Source organism: Salmo salar, chromosome ssa05 (assembly GCF_905237065.1).
Source record: "Salmo salar chromosome ssa05, Ssal_v3.1, whole genome shotgun sequence".
NCBI lineage: Eukaryota > Metazoa > Chordata > Actinopteri > Salmoniformes > Salmonidae > Salmo > Salmo salar.
Genome location: NC_059446.1, coordinates 36,089,934 through 36,110,346, shown reverse-complemented (window position 1 = coordinate 36,110,346; position 20,413 = coordinate 36,089,934). Strand labels below are relative to the sequence as shown.

The 20,413-nt window shown below is 41.7% G+C and overlaps 1 protein-coding gene across 6 annotated transcripts in view; it reads right to left on the bottom strand.

Moving 5' to 3' along the window:
• LOC100194849 (fibroblast growth factor 13) overlaps positions 1–20,413 on the bottom strand; it is a 190,100-nt gene that overhangs the window by 31,047 nt on the left and 138,640 nt on the right. For 5 of the 6 annotated variants that reach the window (XM_014199401.2, XM_014199402.2, XM_014199400.2 and 2 more), the window contains 1 exon segment: positions 8,456–8,566. In XM_014199401.2, coding sequence (XP_014054876.1) covers positions 8,456–8,566 — 111 coding nt within the window. 6 annotated transcript variants of the gene reach the window in all.

Below are 20,413 nucleotides of genomic sequence, written 5' to 3'. Positions count from 1 at the left end.
CATTGTGCGCGTGTGTTATTTATTCGAGGTACTCCTCGCTCTTTTGTTTGGGTCTCAACCCTGTGTTTTTGTATAGTGTTTGTTTGGTCTTCGTCCCTGTGCCTTTACACGGCACATCGTAATTTGGGTACAATAAAAAACCCTATTACACATTCCTGCGTCTGTCTCCCCAATCATTTATACCAGTGTGACAATATCTATTAAATATGTCCACAGTTTTGTCCCCCCTCAGGTTCTCTGGCAGGCTATTCCAGAGGCAGGGGGCATAATAACTAAAGGCTGCCTCTCCATGCCTCTTAGTCCTAGGCTTTGGGATAGTTAAAAGCCCAGTGCCAGAGGACCTGAGGGACCTACTGGGAAAAAGAGAGTTACATTTGTTACATTACATTTGTTGACAATCTTGTCAACAAATGGAGGGAAAAAGTCTAACTTGTGAAGAATATTGTAGGCACACTGTTTATCCACCAATAAATAGTACTTAGTGAAATCATGTCTCGGTCATATATTTAGATGGAATACTGAGACTAGATTGTAAACCGCAGCAGGTAACACAGTGTCGCCATCATAGGAGCAGAGCTAATCTAAGTAGAAAACAACATAAAGCTAAGACTCCTGCCCCCACTATTCATGCCAACCACATCCTTTCACTCTACCCCAGTCCACTTAATGGAGTTAGCTACAGTAGCACTTAGCAGACTAAAGAGAGACCTCCCTCAGCCCGGCTCTGTCCTCATATGCCAAACCCGCTCACACCTTTTGTCCTACTGTCACCGAGCTAGCCAGGAACCTGACAATCTCCCCTGGCCACACTGCATTCGTATGCCAAGGGATAGAGAGGCAGCCCTCCACCACAGAGTGAGGCAAAAGATGTAGTCTTAAAAAGGTTACACAATGCTTAAAACAAAAACTCACCCTCGCCGAAAAAAAGACAAACAGGGACGATGGTTTGTCTGTGCTCTTTTTCTCAAAGTGAAGCTGTTATTGTAGCTATTGCTGTTAAGCCATATTGTAACTGTTTTCTCTGAGTTTACGGCAACATCAGGACCAAACAGTAGCTTTGCTGCTGTGTCCTGCCCAGTCCTCTTCTGTCCGGCCTGGGATGAATTGTGCACAGTGCTGCCATGCTGCCACATCCATGCCCTCTAGTAACAGAGAGCAGGGTCAATCTGTGCTATGGGATAGAGACGGGCACATCTCTGTGTGAGAGAATTTAGACTAGGGATGGGAACGTTTTTTTAAAATATGAATATCCGAAATAATGTTGGTATTGAAATACTTGCGAGTATCATTTTTTCATTAAGTGTGCCTCAGAAAAAGACATACCATATAGCCTCCACACGTTTCACACGAGTAGGTTATTGTTGTTGGGACTACAGTCAGAGACTCCATGATTAGCAACATGAAGCGGGAGATCTTTAATCGATGCAAAATGGAATTACACATTTTTTTTACTTGACAAATACTGCACCAAACACCTTAGTTAGATGTAAAATTGCGCAACTAAAACAAAATTGGAAAAAATGTCAAAATTCATTACAGATTTCTTGAGTTATCTTAGATTTATTCTGGGGATTTTCAGGAAGTGAAATAGGCTTCCTTTTCTACAGTGTCTCATGGGGGACAAACATCGTTAACCAAACGTGAAATCGGTCAGGAAACACACCTCCAAGACTGAAATCACGTTTTTCTAATGAGCAACAGAAAACCACGTTCCAATCGGCGTGTTGAGTAGCTCTTTAAACCTCCCTCTTTTTGTGTTCTAGGCGGCCGCCCACAGGAAGTAATGCAGTCCGGAGGCACGGTGGATCCTTTTGCAGAGAGCTTGTAGCTGATACGTTTGGTGAGAGCACAACGTTAATGTAGTTGTTCTGAGAAAATAATATGGATGCCTGCCTGCTGGACTGTGTTGCTTCCTATCCCCCTTTTGTTTTCTTTGGTTTGGTTTGCATGTCCATTCTGTGATTTTAATTAGCATGGTTTTTAAAGTCAAATAATGGATATAGAAGAACTGAGAAGTGAAGGCAAAGTATGGGTAACTTGACAACGAATATGGATTGATGCTATAAACTCAATTGAAATGTTTTATAGAGAAAGTAATGACATAAAAATAAATGTATGAAAATAGTTTTCTTTGTCCACCTCTATTTCACACTCCCTGCTCAACCCAGATCCTAAGAACCTGGTCAGTGTTCTACCATGTGACATAAACACTGTACAGGTGGCACTTTAGGATGATGCCATGAATACACCTCGATCTCTCCTCTATTTCCTCCATATCTCTCCTCTCCTCCCTCCATCTCTCCACCTTCCTCTCCTCCCTTCATCCTTCCCTCCCTGCCTCCCAGAGCTCCAGCAGACCCACCAGAGCCCCCCACCCTGAGTCACATCTGCTGCCTTCTACACAGAGATAACTGATCTGGGATCAGCTAGCTATGTTACTTACTGCTATTTTCAGAGGCTCTGTGTGGTGTAGCTGGCTTTCGCGTAGGTGGGCGTACACTTACTGTACATGATTGTGGTAGGAAGTACTTTGTGGATTGTTTAAGTATGTTAGTTTAGTTGATGTAGCTAAAGTGTTTTTTGTTGTTGAAAGTATCATTATGGGCATAGACAGGATTCCATTTCCATCATGGTCAATGTTCCCTCTAAGCTGCGAGCGTGCGCAGGCGCGCAGTAGCCTGAGACTGCGGCACAGAGCTTGGAAGAAATATCAGCCCACTGAGAGAAGAACGAGATTGAATTTCACTAAACTTTCCAGAGTTTTCCCGATTAGTTAACACTATCAACGTTTCCCTTTACTTTGGCAATTGTGATCGAATCAACACAATATTAGCACCTTTCAATGCAACATACCGAAACAAAACGAACTATGCAAGAGATGTTGTTGTAGGCAGAATGCATCGGAGTAGGATTCTATTGTGCACAACTCCACAGAGACCAGTGCGGCATAACCAATCAGAGCTGCAGTAGGCCTATATGCAAATAGACCATTACAATATATGGATCTGTGCCATTTACTTTGAACTGGACTGTGTTTAAAGCTGTGGTTGTGAGTAGATGCGCTTGTTTTGAGATCATATCAAGAGCTGCATGTAGCCACGTGCACATTTTGTTCCTATCCGTGGCTAGTTAGTGAGTTATTAGCCCAGTTATAGATCATCTGTAGTCAGCAATTGGGGCGTGATTGCGTCCTACAAGAGCACAAAAAGTGTACAAGTGGAGAAACAGGTTGAAGTCAAGCGCTGCATGTTTTTTTTTTCCAAAGGTCTAATGGAATGTAGTCCTACATTGAACACCCCACATTGGCTGCTACTGTAGGCTGAATGATAGAACAGCTATTTCCATGTTAAAATGTTATGGGAAGCATTTTTCTCCATTGTTTGTAATGGTAAGCCACTCTGGTAGGCTGACATTATGGTCAAAAAGCCACAGTAGCCTACTTGGCCACTGTTAAAGCTATAACTTAAAGCGGGTACAGCCTCAGTGTTCACAGCAAACGCGCAATGGAAGTCGCACAGATGTTTCACAACCTTGAAGTTTGCGCTCAGCAGACCTGAAATTTGCTCAGTGCACAAAACAATTAGAGGAAACATTGCTCATGGTATAGGTGACCCCATTCCTGCTACAGCTCATCTCCCTGCAGCACGAGGGGATCCTTCCACTTAATAATTCTCTCTCTCTCTCTCTCTCTCTCTCTCTCTCTCTCTCTCTCGCTCTCTCTCGCTCTCTCTCTCTGCTCATCTGACTGCATGAATCTATCCACTTAATGTGTTTCTCTCTCTCCTTTCCGTCCTTTTCTCTCTCTTTGTCCGTTCGCTGCGTGCTGAGACCCGTACCCACGACACAGACAAAGCTGCGGTAAACTTCATTTCAGGGGGATTACCAGCCAATCAGCCGCCAGGGATTTTTCGAGAGGCAAAACTCAATTACTTCTACCTCACATAACACCCGAGGTGCTGGAGGAAAGAGCGGGCCAGGGCTTAGGATCCCGCACCACACACACATACAGAAAAACACGCACGCACACACAGACTCATTGCCTCATCATGACCTCTAGCCTTTTCTCCATCTTATCGTAACCACTGACGGACATGACCATCAATATGACTCTTTTTGCTCTGCCATTGGTCGGCAGTGGCTGATACAGTGACAAACTTTCAGATTCCCACTGACCTTTAGGTTTGAAAAACCCATTTACAAAAACACACTAGGCTGAGCATAAAGTACATGTTTCTAAGTCAGTGGGTTGTGAGTACCTTCAACATGAACATAAGAGAAAGAGACATGCTCGGTCCCCATAAGAGACTGTAACTACTTCCTACACGTGACTACATTTTATTGTATTGTTCTACTTCAAACCTGTTTCTGTACCGCATGTCTGAGAACCATTCTCCATAGGAGATGATCAGGAAGGAACAAGGTAGTGCTGCTGCACCCAGGCTTAACGAGCAGAGCTCAGATCATCAGCATTAACATTACTGTTCTGGTCTCAACATACAGAGAAAGGGACAAACGGATTCAAATCTACCTGACGACAAAGGCTTCGCCTCCCAACCCCTGGTCATTAATTAGCCAATTAGATCAATGTGTGTGAATCTTGGCTGAAGGGTATAACCTGATTGATTGAGCGGTGTTCTTTGGCTGTTATTATACAGGGTCTGTATAACAGATTAGGGTCTGTCTCTTTAACTCATTGTTGTGACAGTGAGGAGAAAGGGGTGGGTGAATTGCCTTTAAGAATGTCTTGAATCCGTGTTCCTTCTTTGGAAACAAATTAGTGTGCATGGATGGTATTTAGCATAATACAGATCATAAAGAACTAAAAATGTGTGCTACAATGTAGAAAAACATTGTTTTATTGTAGGACGGATTTGTTGACTCAACACTTATTTATTTGCCTTTAATGAGGGCTGCCTGATTAGTAATATTATTTTGATTTGTCAAATAATTCTATGGCTCAAAAATGGCCTGCTCAGCTAAAGCAAAAATTGGACCGCTCTGAATTTGGTAAACATCAAGGAACACTGCTGTATATTCATGAGGGTGCTACCGCAGCAATGTTAGAAGACTTGTGGGTGTGCGTGCGTTTTGAGTAGGTCCTCCCCACCTTCACAAGACACCAGTAGCACCAAGAGGACTATGCTGCCGTCACCATGGAGACAAGAGCACCCAGCGCCTAACAACTCTATTTTTGGACGGGTGCAAACAGCTTCCCTTTTCTCCCCTTCCTACTCGACCAGGCTCTATAATTTCTCTCTTCCAAATGTAAATGTTTTGGTTGGGAGAAGCGAGCCAATTGTTACATAACGTATCTCAATAGGTAACAGTTAACGGCTCTATCTAACTAGCACTACGAGAAATGGGAGTGGATGTGTGTTGTGCCTCCAGTGAGTATGTTGTGTTTGGTCTCTCTTCTATAAACCAGCTCCCTCCCTTCTATCTTATTCATATCTCCTTCATCCCTCCTCGCTCTCTCCTTCAGAGAATATTAAAACCAGACGATTACCGAGTCATTTATTGCTTCGGCTGACACACGCAGGCTGCACAGAAGGGGTGTTAATTTGTGGGATAGAAGTGTCATCTGGTTTAAGTGACTAATTTAATATGGTCGGGGCTAATTTACAGTCTCCCACAACGCTACAGTCGTTTAGTGTCGGGGTGATGGTGATGCAGGCAGCGGAAGGTACTGTATGACATAAGTGCCCTGACGACAAACCACATGGCGCCATCTGAGGGACGGGCGCCGAGCGGGCAGCTCCGAGTCGCGCCAACGCTGTGAGGGCATGGCGCTCCGGGACTGGTAATAGTCTATCTAACACTCTGCCAAGGAAACTCTGGTAGCGCGGTTATCAAGACAGGGTGGGACTGTGTTCCTATAACAACAGCTGTCAGAAGGCAGGTTTCCGGTTGACCCAGGTTTACTTGACAAAAGCAACGTCGCCCAAAAACCATTGCAACACGTGTAATGGCAACGATATAGGAGACATTATCTAAAGATCGACAACATTTTTTATCCTTTTGACAGGGATGGATTTTTATTTTGTCAATCTTTCTTTATTGCGACAAAATTATGATCGAAACTGCGTTTTTCGAATAATTTATGATTGTCGAATAATGTTTAAGGTACACGGGGCACGTGACGTCAACACGTAACTATAACGCTCCACTCTTCTAAATCAATTTTAAAACTACAAAAATAATGTTTCTTTCCAGGATCCTTTTCCTGACTTTCAAGAATGTCTGAATTGTTTCGCCTTGTTTTTCTGGTTGGCTGGATACAAGATGCACCATCCAATTATTCTGCTGGCTTTTGCGGGCTACTAGAGACATGAAACAGATAGGTGGGAGGGAATACAGGCTGTAACCTATTTATTAATGCAAATTTGGCTAATTTGGTAATGGTAACACTTCAACCACTACATTTTTATTTGACACTGTAGGTTTTTGTGATTTATATATATATATATATATATTTTTTTAGGTGTGATGTCGTTACGTCCATTACGTCCATCTGTTTTTATCGACACAAGATTGTTAAATGGAAACGCACCATAGCGGGAAATTGTGTAATATATTTGTTCTATGCAACATTTCTAAATATCAACAAAAAAATCTCTGGACAAGTTAATGGGAACATAGCTAGTGACCTCTTAATGTTTGTTTTTGTACTGAGAAGAGTCATAATAACCAAGTTTCCATCCAACCTTTCTATGCCAGTAAAGTACATGTCGGATAAAATATGTCACAGCAGGCCTGATGAAAACAGCACATTTGACGGTAAACTTTCCAAAGGTCAAAACAAAATACAAGATGGGATCTTTTTGTTTCTGTAAAAGTTATTATGCGAGAAATGGCAGTGGAAATGCCTTTACGTGCAAATATTGATATAATAACCATCCTATCGAAGTAAACTCAGAGTGATGCGATGATATGTTGTCTGGTCCTCCCATTATGACTCGGGAAAGCATGCAGTTTATTAGGCCACAGATAAATTAGGATAAACTTCACAGGGTGGTGAAAGTGCACTGCGATGAGCTTGATGCTCCTTTCCAATAAATATTGAGGGTCTTGTTCTGGTGACATGATGATCGATGCTTGGCTACCGTTTGACAAATAAAAATGATCTCGCCATTATCCACAATAATCTCATCACTGTATCTGCGAGCTGTTAGCACGTGCCAGGACCAGAGTAGGCACATTTGCTATATAAAGCCATTTTTTTATTGACAAAACCACCAATAGAGTTAAAAATGCGATGGAAACCCTTTAACATCAATTTAACTGCACAAGACATCACGCACAGCCTTTTATCCGTAACAAGTTCATTTGATGGAAACACATCTCTTGTTTACTGTGTGGATGTATTGTTTTTATGCAGATTTGAGAATATTCACATGAATATATGTCACCAATTGGATGGAGACCTAGCTAATGACATAAAGTTATTTGAAATCCAATACTGTTGCCAGCAATAACAGTCCTGGCATAACAGAGCATGAGCAGCTGTCAGTCAATAGTCACTATGTGGCAATCAGGATGAGTGCATCTCTAACAGCCTGCACAGAAAACAATGGGACTCCATGCGCAGAGCCCTCAAACATCCATCAGTCTGTCTATCTAATTTATATATATCCACTTGCATTGGATTGTGTTTGGGCCTGTTGAATGCATGCTGTTTTTTAGCTATCAATCTGTACTTTAATCTGCCCATAGAAAATCATAGCCCCCTGAGCAGTGGAGTTAATGATAGTGAATTATCAATACTGTGTGGATTACAGAAAACCTGCTGTTACTAAAGGAGGTATGTAAGAGATAAAAAAGCCAATCAACCACTGTACTGAGGCCATAATACTATCAGTCTGCCTAAGCACAATCTAATGCTCCATATTATTGCCATCGACCACTTTATTTTCTATTGTTCAGTTGAAATCTCAAAGGCTTTGGAAAGTCTAAGGAATTCTAATTCCAATTAGGGATACAAATAGACTGAACTAAATAAGTCTATCTGTATGAGCGAGCGAGGAGATACGCAGTAAATATCTGTAGCAATGGAGAGATCTCAAATGCGATCCGAGCTAGAAAGAATGTCAGCATCGACTTAGTACAGTATGCAGAATGTACAGATCAAAGCTGCGCTTCTTCTTTGAAACTGAATCAGCAAGGAAGTGTCTCCTTGATGTACTGTGTCGTACCACTCGTTACTGTGTGTTGATGCACAGTAACTTCCTGCTGACACTGTTTATATGTACAGAGAAACAGGATGGTGAGAAGATGGGCTAGTTAGTTTGATAGGGTTGTATTCAATTTGACACCACCCAAAAAATAAAATAAAAGGGACAACGTGAACTTGTCCAATAAGAAATGCTTGTTTTTCAGTTTGCGTTGCAAAATATTTTTGCTATGGTGTGCCCTAATGAATACACGTCCCTGGTGGCACGGAGGAGAGGAGACTTACTGTAGCCATTGTCCTCCTCCTTCGTCCCGTCGATGGTGCCATCTGCTTGCAGCTGCAGGTGGAAGCCCTGTCGACTGTACAGCTTCGTCACGATCCCCTTCAACTGGGGTTCTGAGGCGAGAAGATAGAGAGGGAGGAATAAATAGGGAGGGGAAGAGAGGGGGAGTGTGAGATTGGATACAGGCTCTGATTTTGCATCAAAGTTGCATCAAGATGCTGATGTAAGTTCTGTTATCAAGACGCTGATGTATATTCTGTTATCAAGATGCTGATGTAAGTTCTGTTATCAAGACGCTGATGTATATTCTGTTATCAAGATGCTGATGTAAGTTCTGTTATCAAGACGCTGATGTATATTCTGTTATCAAGACGCTGATGTATATTCTGTTATCAAGACGCTGATGTATATTCTGTTATCAAGATGCTGATGTATATTCTGTTATCAAGACGCTGATGTATATTCTGTTATCAAGACGCTGATGTATATTCTGTTATCAAGACGCTGATGTATATTCTGTTATCAAGACGCTGATGTATATTCTGTTATCAAGATGCTGATGTAAGCAGGGGCGAAAATCTGATATCAACTTTGGAGGGGACAATTACATTACATTTTCTCAAGAGCAATTCCTGAGGGGGACACCAAAAGTAGTGCTGTTACACATAGCCTACATTGTAATATGGTAAATGTATATTGAGGAACCAAAGAAATAAGGTGTTTGCCGTACTCCTAACTACCGGTACCCAAAACTACACAACTAATCACAACAGCAATACCATTGCCTTTAACAAATCTTAGTTCAGTCACCAGTTTAAGTTGAGAGTGGGGGTATCCATGGCATTTTCCAATTATGTTCCTATTTTACAAGTCAAAAAAATTGAGAACCTTTCATAATGTTGCCAAACAAAGACTCAACAAACTTACCTGTGACTCCCTGTCTCTGCCAGTCTGTCCCTGCATATCTGTCCCCAACTCTGCTGTCTGTGTGCCATCTGTTGCCTGCTCTGCCTAATGACATCATTGTGAAACATTTCCATTAGAATTTCATTTCTTTCTTATGAACATTTTATCAACTAGTCTTTGAGATATTAGGCTACTAGGGTTCTTACTATGCGTTTTGGTGTATTGAAAAATACTCTGATGTCCGTCTTTTATTTTTCTGCCATTTTTCTACCTGGCTGGCTGGCTACACACACAGTGTGTAGGTTATTTACAGTAGGAGATGGGCTTCTATCATCTTCAATCATTCTATTTGGGCTTCGATCTAAAAGGTAGCTAGCAAATGTGAAACGGATTAAAATGACAAGAGTTGACAGCTGTATGAGTTCACCATTTACACAACATATGCTGCAACCTTTTGTAATTGTAATAGTTTGTTTCATATTGTCTGGCTTCCAACAATAGCTGAATTTGCAAAGCTAGCGAGCACCAATTCAGTTTCAGTGGTGTTTGCTATAATCTTTGCTACCCGGGTTAAATAAAGGTGAAATAAAATAAATAAATAAAAGTTCCCTTGCGACAATTTAGCTTTTGCAACGAGACCATTAAATATATTTAAGACAATGGTAGAAGAGAGTGTAGTTCTGTTCAGTTTGGATTTCAGTTTATCGCTAACCTTATCACAGGGACTTTGAAGCACTAACTTACATCATCTGCATGCTGATCTTGGAATAAATTGACGATAGCAAAGATTCCATCTTTGACGACGCCACATAAATGGAATAGGTACTAGCTAGCTTAATAGTTAATATTTGCTCGCTAGCTCTGCATATTCAGCTAGTGTGTGTGCGCGATTGACTGGATTAACCTCATGTCAGTTATGTGCATTGCGTGCCTTTCAGACAGTAGATACGACCTCTCTGTTACCTAGCAAGCTAAGGAACTGGCAGTGGATCAAATCATTGTGAGGCAAAGAGTGGGGGGGTCGCAATCTTTTGAAACTTAAAAACGCGCTATTAAGTGTCTATAATCAGCACAATTGCTTTCATTGCGTATTATTAATATTATTTAAATTACATAGTTATGTTTCAGTGATATATTGGGGGGGACAAATCATATTTTTCCCAGGATGGGGGGGTCGTGTCCCCCCCGTCCCCCCCGGGATTTCCGCCCCTGGATGTAAGTTCTGTTATCGAGATGGTGATGTAAATTCAGTTATCAAATGCAAGTTCTGTTATCAAGATGCTGATCTAAGTTCACTTATCAAGATGCTGATCTAAGTTCTGTTATCAAGATGCTGATGAGAATTCTGTTATCAAGATGCTGATCTAAATTCTGTTATCAAGATGCTGATGTGAATTCTGTTATCAAGATGCTGATCTAAATTCACTTATCAAGATGCTGATCTAAGTTCACTTATCAAGATGCTGATCTAAATTCTGTTATCAAGATGCTGATGTGAATTCTGTTATCAAGATGCTGATCTAAATTCACTTATCAAGATGCTGATCTAAGTTCACTTATCAAGATGCTGATCTAAGTTCTGTTATCAAGATGCTGATGTATATTCTGTTATCAAGATGCTGATGTATATTCTGTTATCAAGATGCTGATGTAAGTTCTGTTATCAAGATGCTGATCTAAGTTCTGTTATCAAGATGCTGATGTATATTCTGTTATCAAGATGCTGATGTAAGTTCTGTTATCAAGACGCTGATGTAAGTTCTGTTATCAAGATGCTGATGTAAGTTCTGTTATCAAGATGCTGATGTAAATTCTGTTATCAAGATGCTGATCTAAGTTCTGTTATCAAGATGCTGATGTATATTCTGTTATCAAGATGCTGATGTAAATTCTGTTATCAAGATGCTGATGTATATTCTGTTATCAAGATGCTGATCTATGTTCTGTTATCAAGATGCTGATGTATATTCTGTTATCAAGATGCTGATCTATGTTCTGTTATCAAGATGCTGATGTATATTCTGTTATCAAGATGCTGATGTAAATTCTGTTATCAAGATGCTGATGTATATTCTGTTATCAAGATGCTGATGTAAGTTCTGTTATCAAGACGCTGATGTAAGTTCTGTTATCAAGATGCTGATGTATATTCTGTTATCAAGATGCTGATGTAAATTCTGTTATCAAGATGCTGATGTATATTCTGTTATCAAGATGCTGATGTAAATTCTGTTATCAAGATGCTGATCTAAGTTCTGTTATCAAGATGCTGATGTAAATTCTGTTATCAAGATGCTGATCTAAGTTCTGTTATCAAGATGCTGATGTAAGTTCTGTTATCAAGATGCTGATCTAAGTTCACTTATCAAGATGCTGATCTAAGTTCACTTATCAAGATGCTGATCTAAGTTCACTTATCAAGATGCTGATCTAAGTTCACTTATCAAGATGCTGATCTATGTTCTGTTATCAAGATGCTGATGTAAGTTCTGTTATCAAGATGCTGATGTGAATTATTTTATCAAGATGCTGATCTAAGTTCACTTATCAAGATGCTGATCTAAGTTCACTTATCAAGATGCTGATCTAAGTTCACTTATCAAGATGCTGATCTAAGTTCAGTTTTGTGGCCACACAGGAGCCTTATTTACCCATCCACCAGCCATGTATCTTATAACAAGAGATCCTATCCTATAGAAGTCTGGCACGCTAAGTTATTGACTACAGTAACTAACCAGTCCCCCAGTTCTGCTCCCAATAGACCGAGCATAGTCACATTCTCAGCTCTCCAAAAGGCTCAAGAGACCAGTGCAAACACATCCCTGCTGACATCTATAAGTTCTAGCCATGGATACTGGTGTATGAGCAAACAGTTCCTGACTAGAGAGACTTCAAAGGAAGTCTGGGTTTATTCCAAAGGGGCATGTGGCTACACCGGAGAGGATTCAAATAAGAATATGTGCTTAAGAGTAAGAGTAAATATTTATCTAGGATAAGCACTGCTTCGATTGTTTTTAAATGTCAACCGTCTATATGATGTTTGTGTGTTCCCTAGCAAAAATGCCATGTTTTAAGAATGGGGTATGCATCTTTATTTTCTGGAGTAATGAAAAATAATTTCCATCCATCTATGCCATTGGTGCCCAGGACGTCGATCCTCGATCGCAAACTTCTTTCTAGTAGACCGCATAAAAGTTTTGAAAATGTTTCCACTAAAAATATATATTTTGGCAATTCACAGCGTTACCATCAAGTCTGCTTAAAAATAATGAGGTCCACAGTTCTGATGCACTGTATGTTTTTCTTACAGGTTAGCTTCTTTCTCGAATATTACTGCACAGACAAAATATATTTTTTAAACTGCTTGATTGACATAAAATTGGACCAGTTGCTAGATGTGTTTTCCAAACAACCGTCTGAAGTTGGTACGATTACATTTCCACGCTTGCGAGACATGTAACAGACCTGTAACAGAATATTCTTTGTTGTTCCAGTGGTAGTTGTTTTTTTTAAACTTTTTTTTCTATGAAGTTGCAGTTACGTTTTTAATATGAGTGCTGGACCAAGCAGCAAGAAACCGAAAATCTACCACTTTCACAGTGAGTGGGAGGAAGATCATTTTTTCAATGTCTAGAGGCATTTCTAAAACGGTTCACAAGAAATATGAAAGTGACTTTCCAGCTAAAAGTGAACTACGTATGAGAAAAGTAAAAGAGTTGAAGTCTCAACTAGCTGCCCAACAATCGATCTTTACAAGGCCCAAATTAAAATCAAAGGCAGCCACGTTTGCATCATTCCGGGTGAGTCGCACAAGAAACTCCAAGAAACTCCAGGATGGAGAAATGGTAAAAGAGACCTTTTTAAAGGCAGCAGAATCATTGTTTGATGATTTAAAAAATAAATCAGAAATCATTTCCGCTATTAAGGATGTTCAGCTATCCAGAAATACTGTTACGTGGCGCTGTGAAATGACGGAGGAGGATTTAAGGAAGCGTCTTAAAAAAGACAAATGAGCGCATGTTCTTTTCACTTCTATTTGACGAGTCGACAGACGTGATCGACCCATCTCAGTTGTGCATTTTCATCAGAATGGTGTTTGAAGATATGACTGCCAAAGAGGAACTGCTCAAAATCATATCGCTGAAAGGAAAAACTTGAGGGGAGGACATTTTTTGCGGCATTCAAGGACTTTATTAATAGCACTCAGTTACCCATTTACAAACTTGTGTCCAGAACTATGTAACTAAAGTCTGGGTACCCCTGACCTATGCCATCAAAATAAATGTTCCTGGACAACTCTTAAAAAGTACTAATTCTACTAGCCAATTGGATTACCAATATCATTAGTTAAGAAACCTGGAACTGGCAGTGTTAATGATTACACAATCTTGACATTTTGGTGTGTCATGTTTTACTAAGAGCTGTCCTTTTTCCATGTCCCTGTCCCTAGAGGAGTGTCCTTTACTGTGGTTTACCGCACATTTCATCCTCCCTTTCACCTGCCTTACCTTTCAATCCTGCCATTTCTACCCTCACAAAGGTTACCGCCTGGCCGATACACATGCTTTGACTATTTTTAGCACCGCTGGCTCCCTATTATCTGAACCTTTCAAGACCAATACAGGAGGAGGCTGACGTCCTGGTTTTTCACCAAAATGTCAGTCCATTTTTCCTAAGTAATCTGAGTGTGATGCTGTGTACTGTAGCCATCTGGTTTCATGTAATAAGGCATGTTCTTCAATGTTAGCATTGAATGCATATATGGGGATTGGAGGAGGGGAATGCTTGGAAGACTTATTTGAAAATTCCCATGCTACCTCCAAAACACACATTCACAAAGGTACAGTATGTATCGGAGACAGGGAAAGGCACCATAAGGTGAATTCGGTGGGCTGCTTTTTCTACCAGGAGACATGCTCAGGGATCTCCTCTCACACTCAAACACATGCACACACCCAAACACGCTCTGAGACGCAGCAGAAACCTCTGCTGCTGCTGAGGCTCCACATGTGTTACGTAAGCCACACAATGCCTGTCCTCGTCCCTTCCCGACTCCCCATCCCATCTCAGGGTGGGGATGAGGGGTGATGATAGAGGGTACTGGCTGGTATCATGGTGTGTGTCCAGTTCTGATGAAACACTGCAGGGTAGCTTAGCCCCAGCTCCGTAGCGACACACCCTCCTCCACTCCCACCTTCATAATGCACTTAGAAAACAGCCTGTGAACTTGATGGGAGAGGAATTAACTGGAGCTCATTTAGGTCTGAAAGCACAGGGCAGAGTCACGCTCAGCAAACCTCGGCGGTGCTCATTAGCCAGGGTCCAGGTTCAAGTAGCCATGTAAACATCACTTACAACCAGTCATACGGTAGTGCTGGGATCTAGCATGGCTAATGTTAGGAGCCCCATGTTCAAAAGCCGAGCTAATGTTAGGAGATGTTAGGAGCTAATGGTCAAACTGTCATGTTCATCGTATGGAGTGGACCAAAACGCAGCGGGAATGTAAGTGCTAATCTTCTTCTTTATTTATAAAGAAACGTGATACAAAACATTTATACAAAACAACGACGAAAAACCAGTCTCATAAGGCCAAAATGACTATACAGAGAAACAACTACCCACAAATCCCATGACAAAAACACTTCAATTAAATAGGACCTTCAATTAGAGGCAACGAGGAACAGCTGCCTCCAATTGAAGGTCAACCCAATAAACTACGCATAGAAATAGAACAAATAGAACGAACATAGAAATACACTAACATAGAACATAAATCGAAACACCCTAAACAAACACCCCCTGCCACACCCTGACCAACCTATAATAACAAACAACCCCGTTTACTGGTCAGGACGTGACACAAACGCCAACTGAGGTTTGTCTGACTATAGCGTGGCTTTCTGACTGTGGCTAGGTGCTGTAAGCTGCAGAGGGTGCTAAGCCTTTATTACTAAATTAATCAGGCCTCTGAGAAATAGACTGCAATGGCCACTCAGGGACTCTTAGAGCTCTCTTGGGATTCCTTATCTGTTTTCTGTTAGAGCACTGCTTTGAAGTAGGTCCACTATACTGCATTGTCTGTACAGGAAAAGTCCCTGGATTCCCCCCCCCCCCCTCTCCCCCGTTTTGAAATCCCAAAATAGAAAGTGTAATACACAATGAAAATGTGTTAAACTTGCAAACGCTGGGTGCTTACTGTACACCCTGTGTCCCATTATAATACTTCAAAGCAATATATCTGCATAGCCTTTTAGAGGCTTTTTGAAGCTTGCTCATTGTGGATTCATCACAATAGACAGAAGAATGGTAATGATATGTAAAGACCACAAACCCAGTGGGCTTTTGTTATGCATTAAACCTGCTTAGCTGGCTCCATTGTCCTGGTCCACCTGGGATTGCATGAGCAGACACTGAGGTATGAAGCACCAATATAGCATATCCTTTAGGTCAGGGATCATCAGCTAGATTCAGCCACAGGCCAGTTGTTTCTTGAGCGAATGGTCAGGGGTCCGGAACATAATTACATATAATTTGTAGACTGCAAATTGATGGCAAGAAGCCCAAACAGATATAATATTTGACTAAAACATAAAAGACTGTAAAAACACCAGCAAATCGGCTCCAAGTGATTTTAATTTTGGAAATCTGTTCAAAAGTATTCCCACACATAATAGAGAAACATGTGATCCTATACAAATGTATGCAAGGTTTGAACTAATTATGTCCAACAATTTTTTTTAAAGATTAGAAAAGTTTGGGGGGGGGCAATTAAAATCAGTGGCGGCAGGCCGCCAGTTGGGGAATCCTGCCTTAGGTCGTTAAGTACAGTCTGAAATGTCATAAGTCGAACTAAATGAACTAAAACACATATCTATAGGATACTTACTCACTGTCTTTGCTGGGCGCTAAATGTTTATATATATATTTATACATATCTCAAATCTAATAATTGTACTTTTATCCTATATAGCCACTTCGTTTGCCCAGTTCCCCTAATATTTGATGCACAGAGAGCAGTGTTGGTGAAAGTGATGAAACAAAAGCAATGGCAACAGTTATCAAACATATGGATTTTGATTGTGATGGTCTAATGAAAGTATATCCAAACCAGACCTGGTCGCCTCCGTCTCCTCTTCTTGGAGCCGAAGAGTTTGACCCGAGAGAACATAGACAACCGACTGGGTTTGTTCTCGCATTGCTTTGTCTTGTTCGGGCTGCTAACGCAGCGGCAGGCATTAGATTTCTCCCGCTCCCTCGCCTGCCTTTTCTGCCGAATAAGGGAGCTGGCTATCGCTGCAGCCATGGCCAGTTTGACGGTTTTCCCGAGAAAACTTCCAAACTATAAAAAATGTTTCGCCTCTACCTATTTCCTCCCGACCGTAGGACTTCTACTTTAAAATCTTACTCAAGGCGCTGTGGTCATCCGAATAGTCCTCAAATGCAAAGCGCAGTTATTATTGGTTAATTGTGCAAAAAACATGACATTCTGGATTAAAAATGCAGTCGGTACATAAAAAAGTACCTCCACTCTTCTTCAAAATGCTGGAAATTATATGTTCTGTAAATGTATAATTTTTCTGATGGTTTTGTTGGGGGTAGCTTGGTAATGGTGCATCTTATCTCCGGAAAAAAAGAAGTTGTCCTCAAAAATAATGATGAGACATGTTCCACTCTCATGCAGCACATCTAGTTTACCAGAGCGCGAGGTATTGATCCTCCAACTGTGTCATTTCCTCAGCATCATAACTAAATACGCGCAGCACTGTTCCCCTAAAAAGCCGGTTTGAACCATCCCACAAAAGCATGGACCGTGCACATCAAGAGTGGCGCAGAGGCAGGTGGTCTTGAACGGCGCTTAATGCGCAGACAGAAAAACACCTGTTAGCGAACACAGAGAGAAACATTCCAATGCTGATGTTCTCTCTTCTCTTTTTGGTAGGTTGATCTCCCTCATCACTGGCAAAGCCCTGCTGGTACTAAACCTGTTTAATATGTAGCGACGGGTGAGGTGAGAGATAGACTAGTTATTATGGCGATTCCCTTAGTTTTTCCTCTCTTGTTCAAGCGTGGTGACAATAGTTAATGAAATAAAGCTCTTCATTCAAATGCAGTATCAGACTATAGTGCATGGTACAGTCTCAGCTATACTGCTGTGCTCTGAGGTCGCATCCTACCCAGGCGCAGAACTAGCGTGGGGGCGTAAGATTCTGGTACCCTCTCTCACTCTGTCCCTTCATTTATTCAATACCATTCAATGAGTATGCCAATTACGCGTAACCATTAAACATACGAAAGATTCATACAAAAAGTTGTCATACAAAAGATACATATATTTTTTTCAGATGAAATGATATCACTTGCAGGAAATCACATAGGCTACCCTAATTAATAAAAAACACCGCTTCCTTATTATGCATTGTCAATATACAACTACAAAAGTAAATTTTCTGAAGAAAGTTGTGGTCAGTTGCTTTGTTGTTGTGGACATTAGTTGTTTGGCTCAGTATTTGTGGTCAGTAGTTGTGTGGTTGTGGTCAGTAGTTGTGGTCAGTAGTTGTGTGGCTGTGGTCAATAGTTGTGGTCAGTAGTTGTGGTCAGTAGTTGTGTGGTTGTGGTCAATAGTTGTGGTCAGTAGTTGCGGTCAGTGGTTATGGTCAGTAGTTTTGGTCAGTAGTTGTATTGTGGTCAGTAGTTGTGTGGTTGTGGTCAGTAGTTGGGGTCAGTCCTTTTTAGGTTGTGGTCTGTAGGTGTGTGGTCAGTAGTTGTGGCCAGTAGTGGTCAATAGTTGTGGTCAGTAGCTTTGTGGTTGTGGTCAGTAGTTGTAGTCAGTAGTTGTGTGGTTGTGGTCAGTAGTTGTGTGGTTGTGGTCAGTAGCTGTGTGGTTGTGGTTCAGTAGTTGTGTGGTTCAGTAGTGGTGTAGTCAGTAGTTGTGTGCTTTAGTAGTTGTGGTCAGTAGCTGTGTGGTTGTGGTTCAGTAGTTGTGTGGTTCAGTAGTTGTGTAGTCAGTAGTTGTGTGCTTTAGTAGTTGTGGTCATTAGCTGTGTGGTTGTGGTCAGTAGTTGTAGTCAGTAGTTGTGTCGTTGTGGTTCAGTAGTTGTGTAGTCAGTAGTTGTGTAGTCAGTAGTTGTGTGCTTTAGTAGTTGTGGTCAGTAGCTGTGTGGTTGTGGTTCAGTAGTTGTGTAGTCAGTAGTTGTGTGGTTGTGGTCAGTAGTTTTGTGGTTGTGTTCAGTAGTTGTGTGGACAGTAGTTGTGGTCAGTAGTTGAGTGGTTGTGGTCAGTATTTGTTTGGTTCAGTAGGTTGTGGTTCAGTAGTTGTGTGGTCAGTAGTTGTGTGGTTGTGGTCAGTAGTGTTGTGGTTGTGTTCAGTAGTTGTGTGGACAGTAGTTGTGTGGTTCAGTAGCTGTGTGATTCAGCAGTTGTGTGGTCAGTAGTTGTGTGGTTCAGTAGTTGAGTGGTTGCGGTCAGTAGTTGTTTGGTTCAGTAGGTTGTGGTCAGTAGTTGTGGTTATGGTCAGTAGTTGTGTGTTATGGTCAGTAGTTGTGGTCAGTAGTTGTGGTCAGTAGTTGTGGTTGCGGTCAGTAGTTGTGGCCAGTAGTTGTGGTCAGTAGTTGTGGTTAGCAGTTGTGTGGTTAGTAGTTGTGTGTTTGTGGTCAGTGGTTATGGTCAGTAGTTGTGGTCAGTAGATGTGGTTAGTGGTGGTGGTCAGTGGTGGTGGTCAGTGGTGGTGGTCAGTAGTTTAGGTCAGTTATGGTCAGTAGTTGTGGTTAGTAATTGTGTGGTTGTGGTCAATAGTTGTGGTCAGTAGCTATGTGGTCAGTAGTTGTGTGGTTAGTAGTTGTGTGGTTGTGGTCAGTGGTGGTGGTCAGTAGTTTAGGTCAGTTATGGTCAGTAGTTGTGGTTAGTAGTTGGGTGGTTGTGGTCAATAGTTGTGGTCAGTAGCTATGTGGTCAGTAGTTGTGTGGTTGTGGTCAGTCATTGTGGTCAGTAACTGTGCAATTAACAATGGTTCCTGCAATAATTATAGCACTTTAAACTATGTGTATGAGATAAGAACGGGACCTGCAAGCGCAAACTCCACAGTACCTTGGACAACAACACTGACTTTAGTGCCTTGAGATTTTGCCTACCACCACCTGCTCCACTAGTCAGGCAGGGCTGTGTGGAAGAGACCCAAACAAACGTGACCATGGTGCTCAAGTGTGAGACGCAGTGACCAATGACTCGGAGTGTGGGCAAAGCCCTGACAAAGTTGGAGATGGATTGGGCTATAACTCTGCCTCAAACACACTTGGTCAGGTGAAGAAAACCCTGGATGCAGCCACTGGCAGAAAACAACAACACTGGGTGATGGAATAAATTGGACTCGAGCAGAGACTGATCCATCAACAATATTCCACATCCTGTCTGTCTGTCCCTAGAGCAGGGCGAGAAGATGAGCATTTGGCAACAGCAGGAAGCTCGCACCCCCACATTTTTCACCAACGCGTTGCCATGGCAGTGTGGCCTTTGCCAGTTTGCCTTGCACTGAGGGGTACTTCAACTTCTGTTTATCTGGCCAAATAGGTTATTTACAATGAAAAATATGAGGATGATAACGATGTTGAGGATAAACATGAGAGCAACTGAATACAGTCACCTACATTTTACTTGCCTATGTAAAATCATCCATAGCTCGCAACTCTGTGAAACTGATAGGCTACCATTTTGGATGACAAGCGATCGAACAAACTCTCTCACGACAAGACAGTAGGCTATGACAGGACAGGAGTCATGTCCTGTTGTTGCATCAACTGCAAGATCAAACGTCTGTAGTGAGACAGCACCCCCCTCACTGACAAGGCTACTGTCAACAACTCCCTGCAGAAGCAGCAGTAGTCTACTTCTCCTCAGCCTCCCCTCCCTCTGTTTCCTCTCTGTGCATCACATCGGAATCAAAGCCTCCACATGGGCGCCACCTACAGCCCAGATCCGAAGCTGCCGTACACAAACTTTACATCTGATATGATTCACAGATCAATAGCGTTGTACATTAGGCTCTACTGCATCCACTGCCA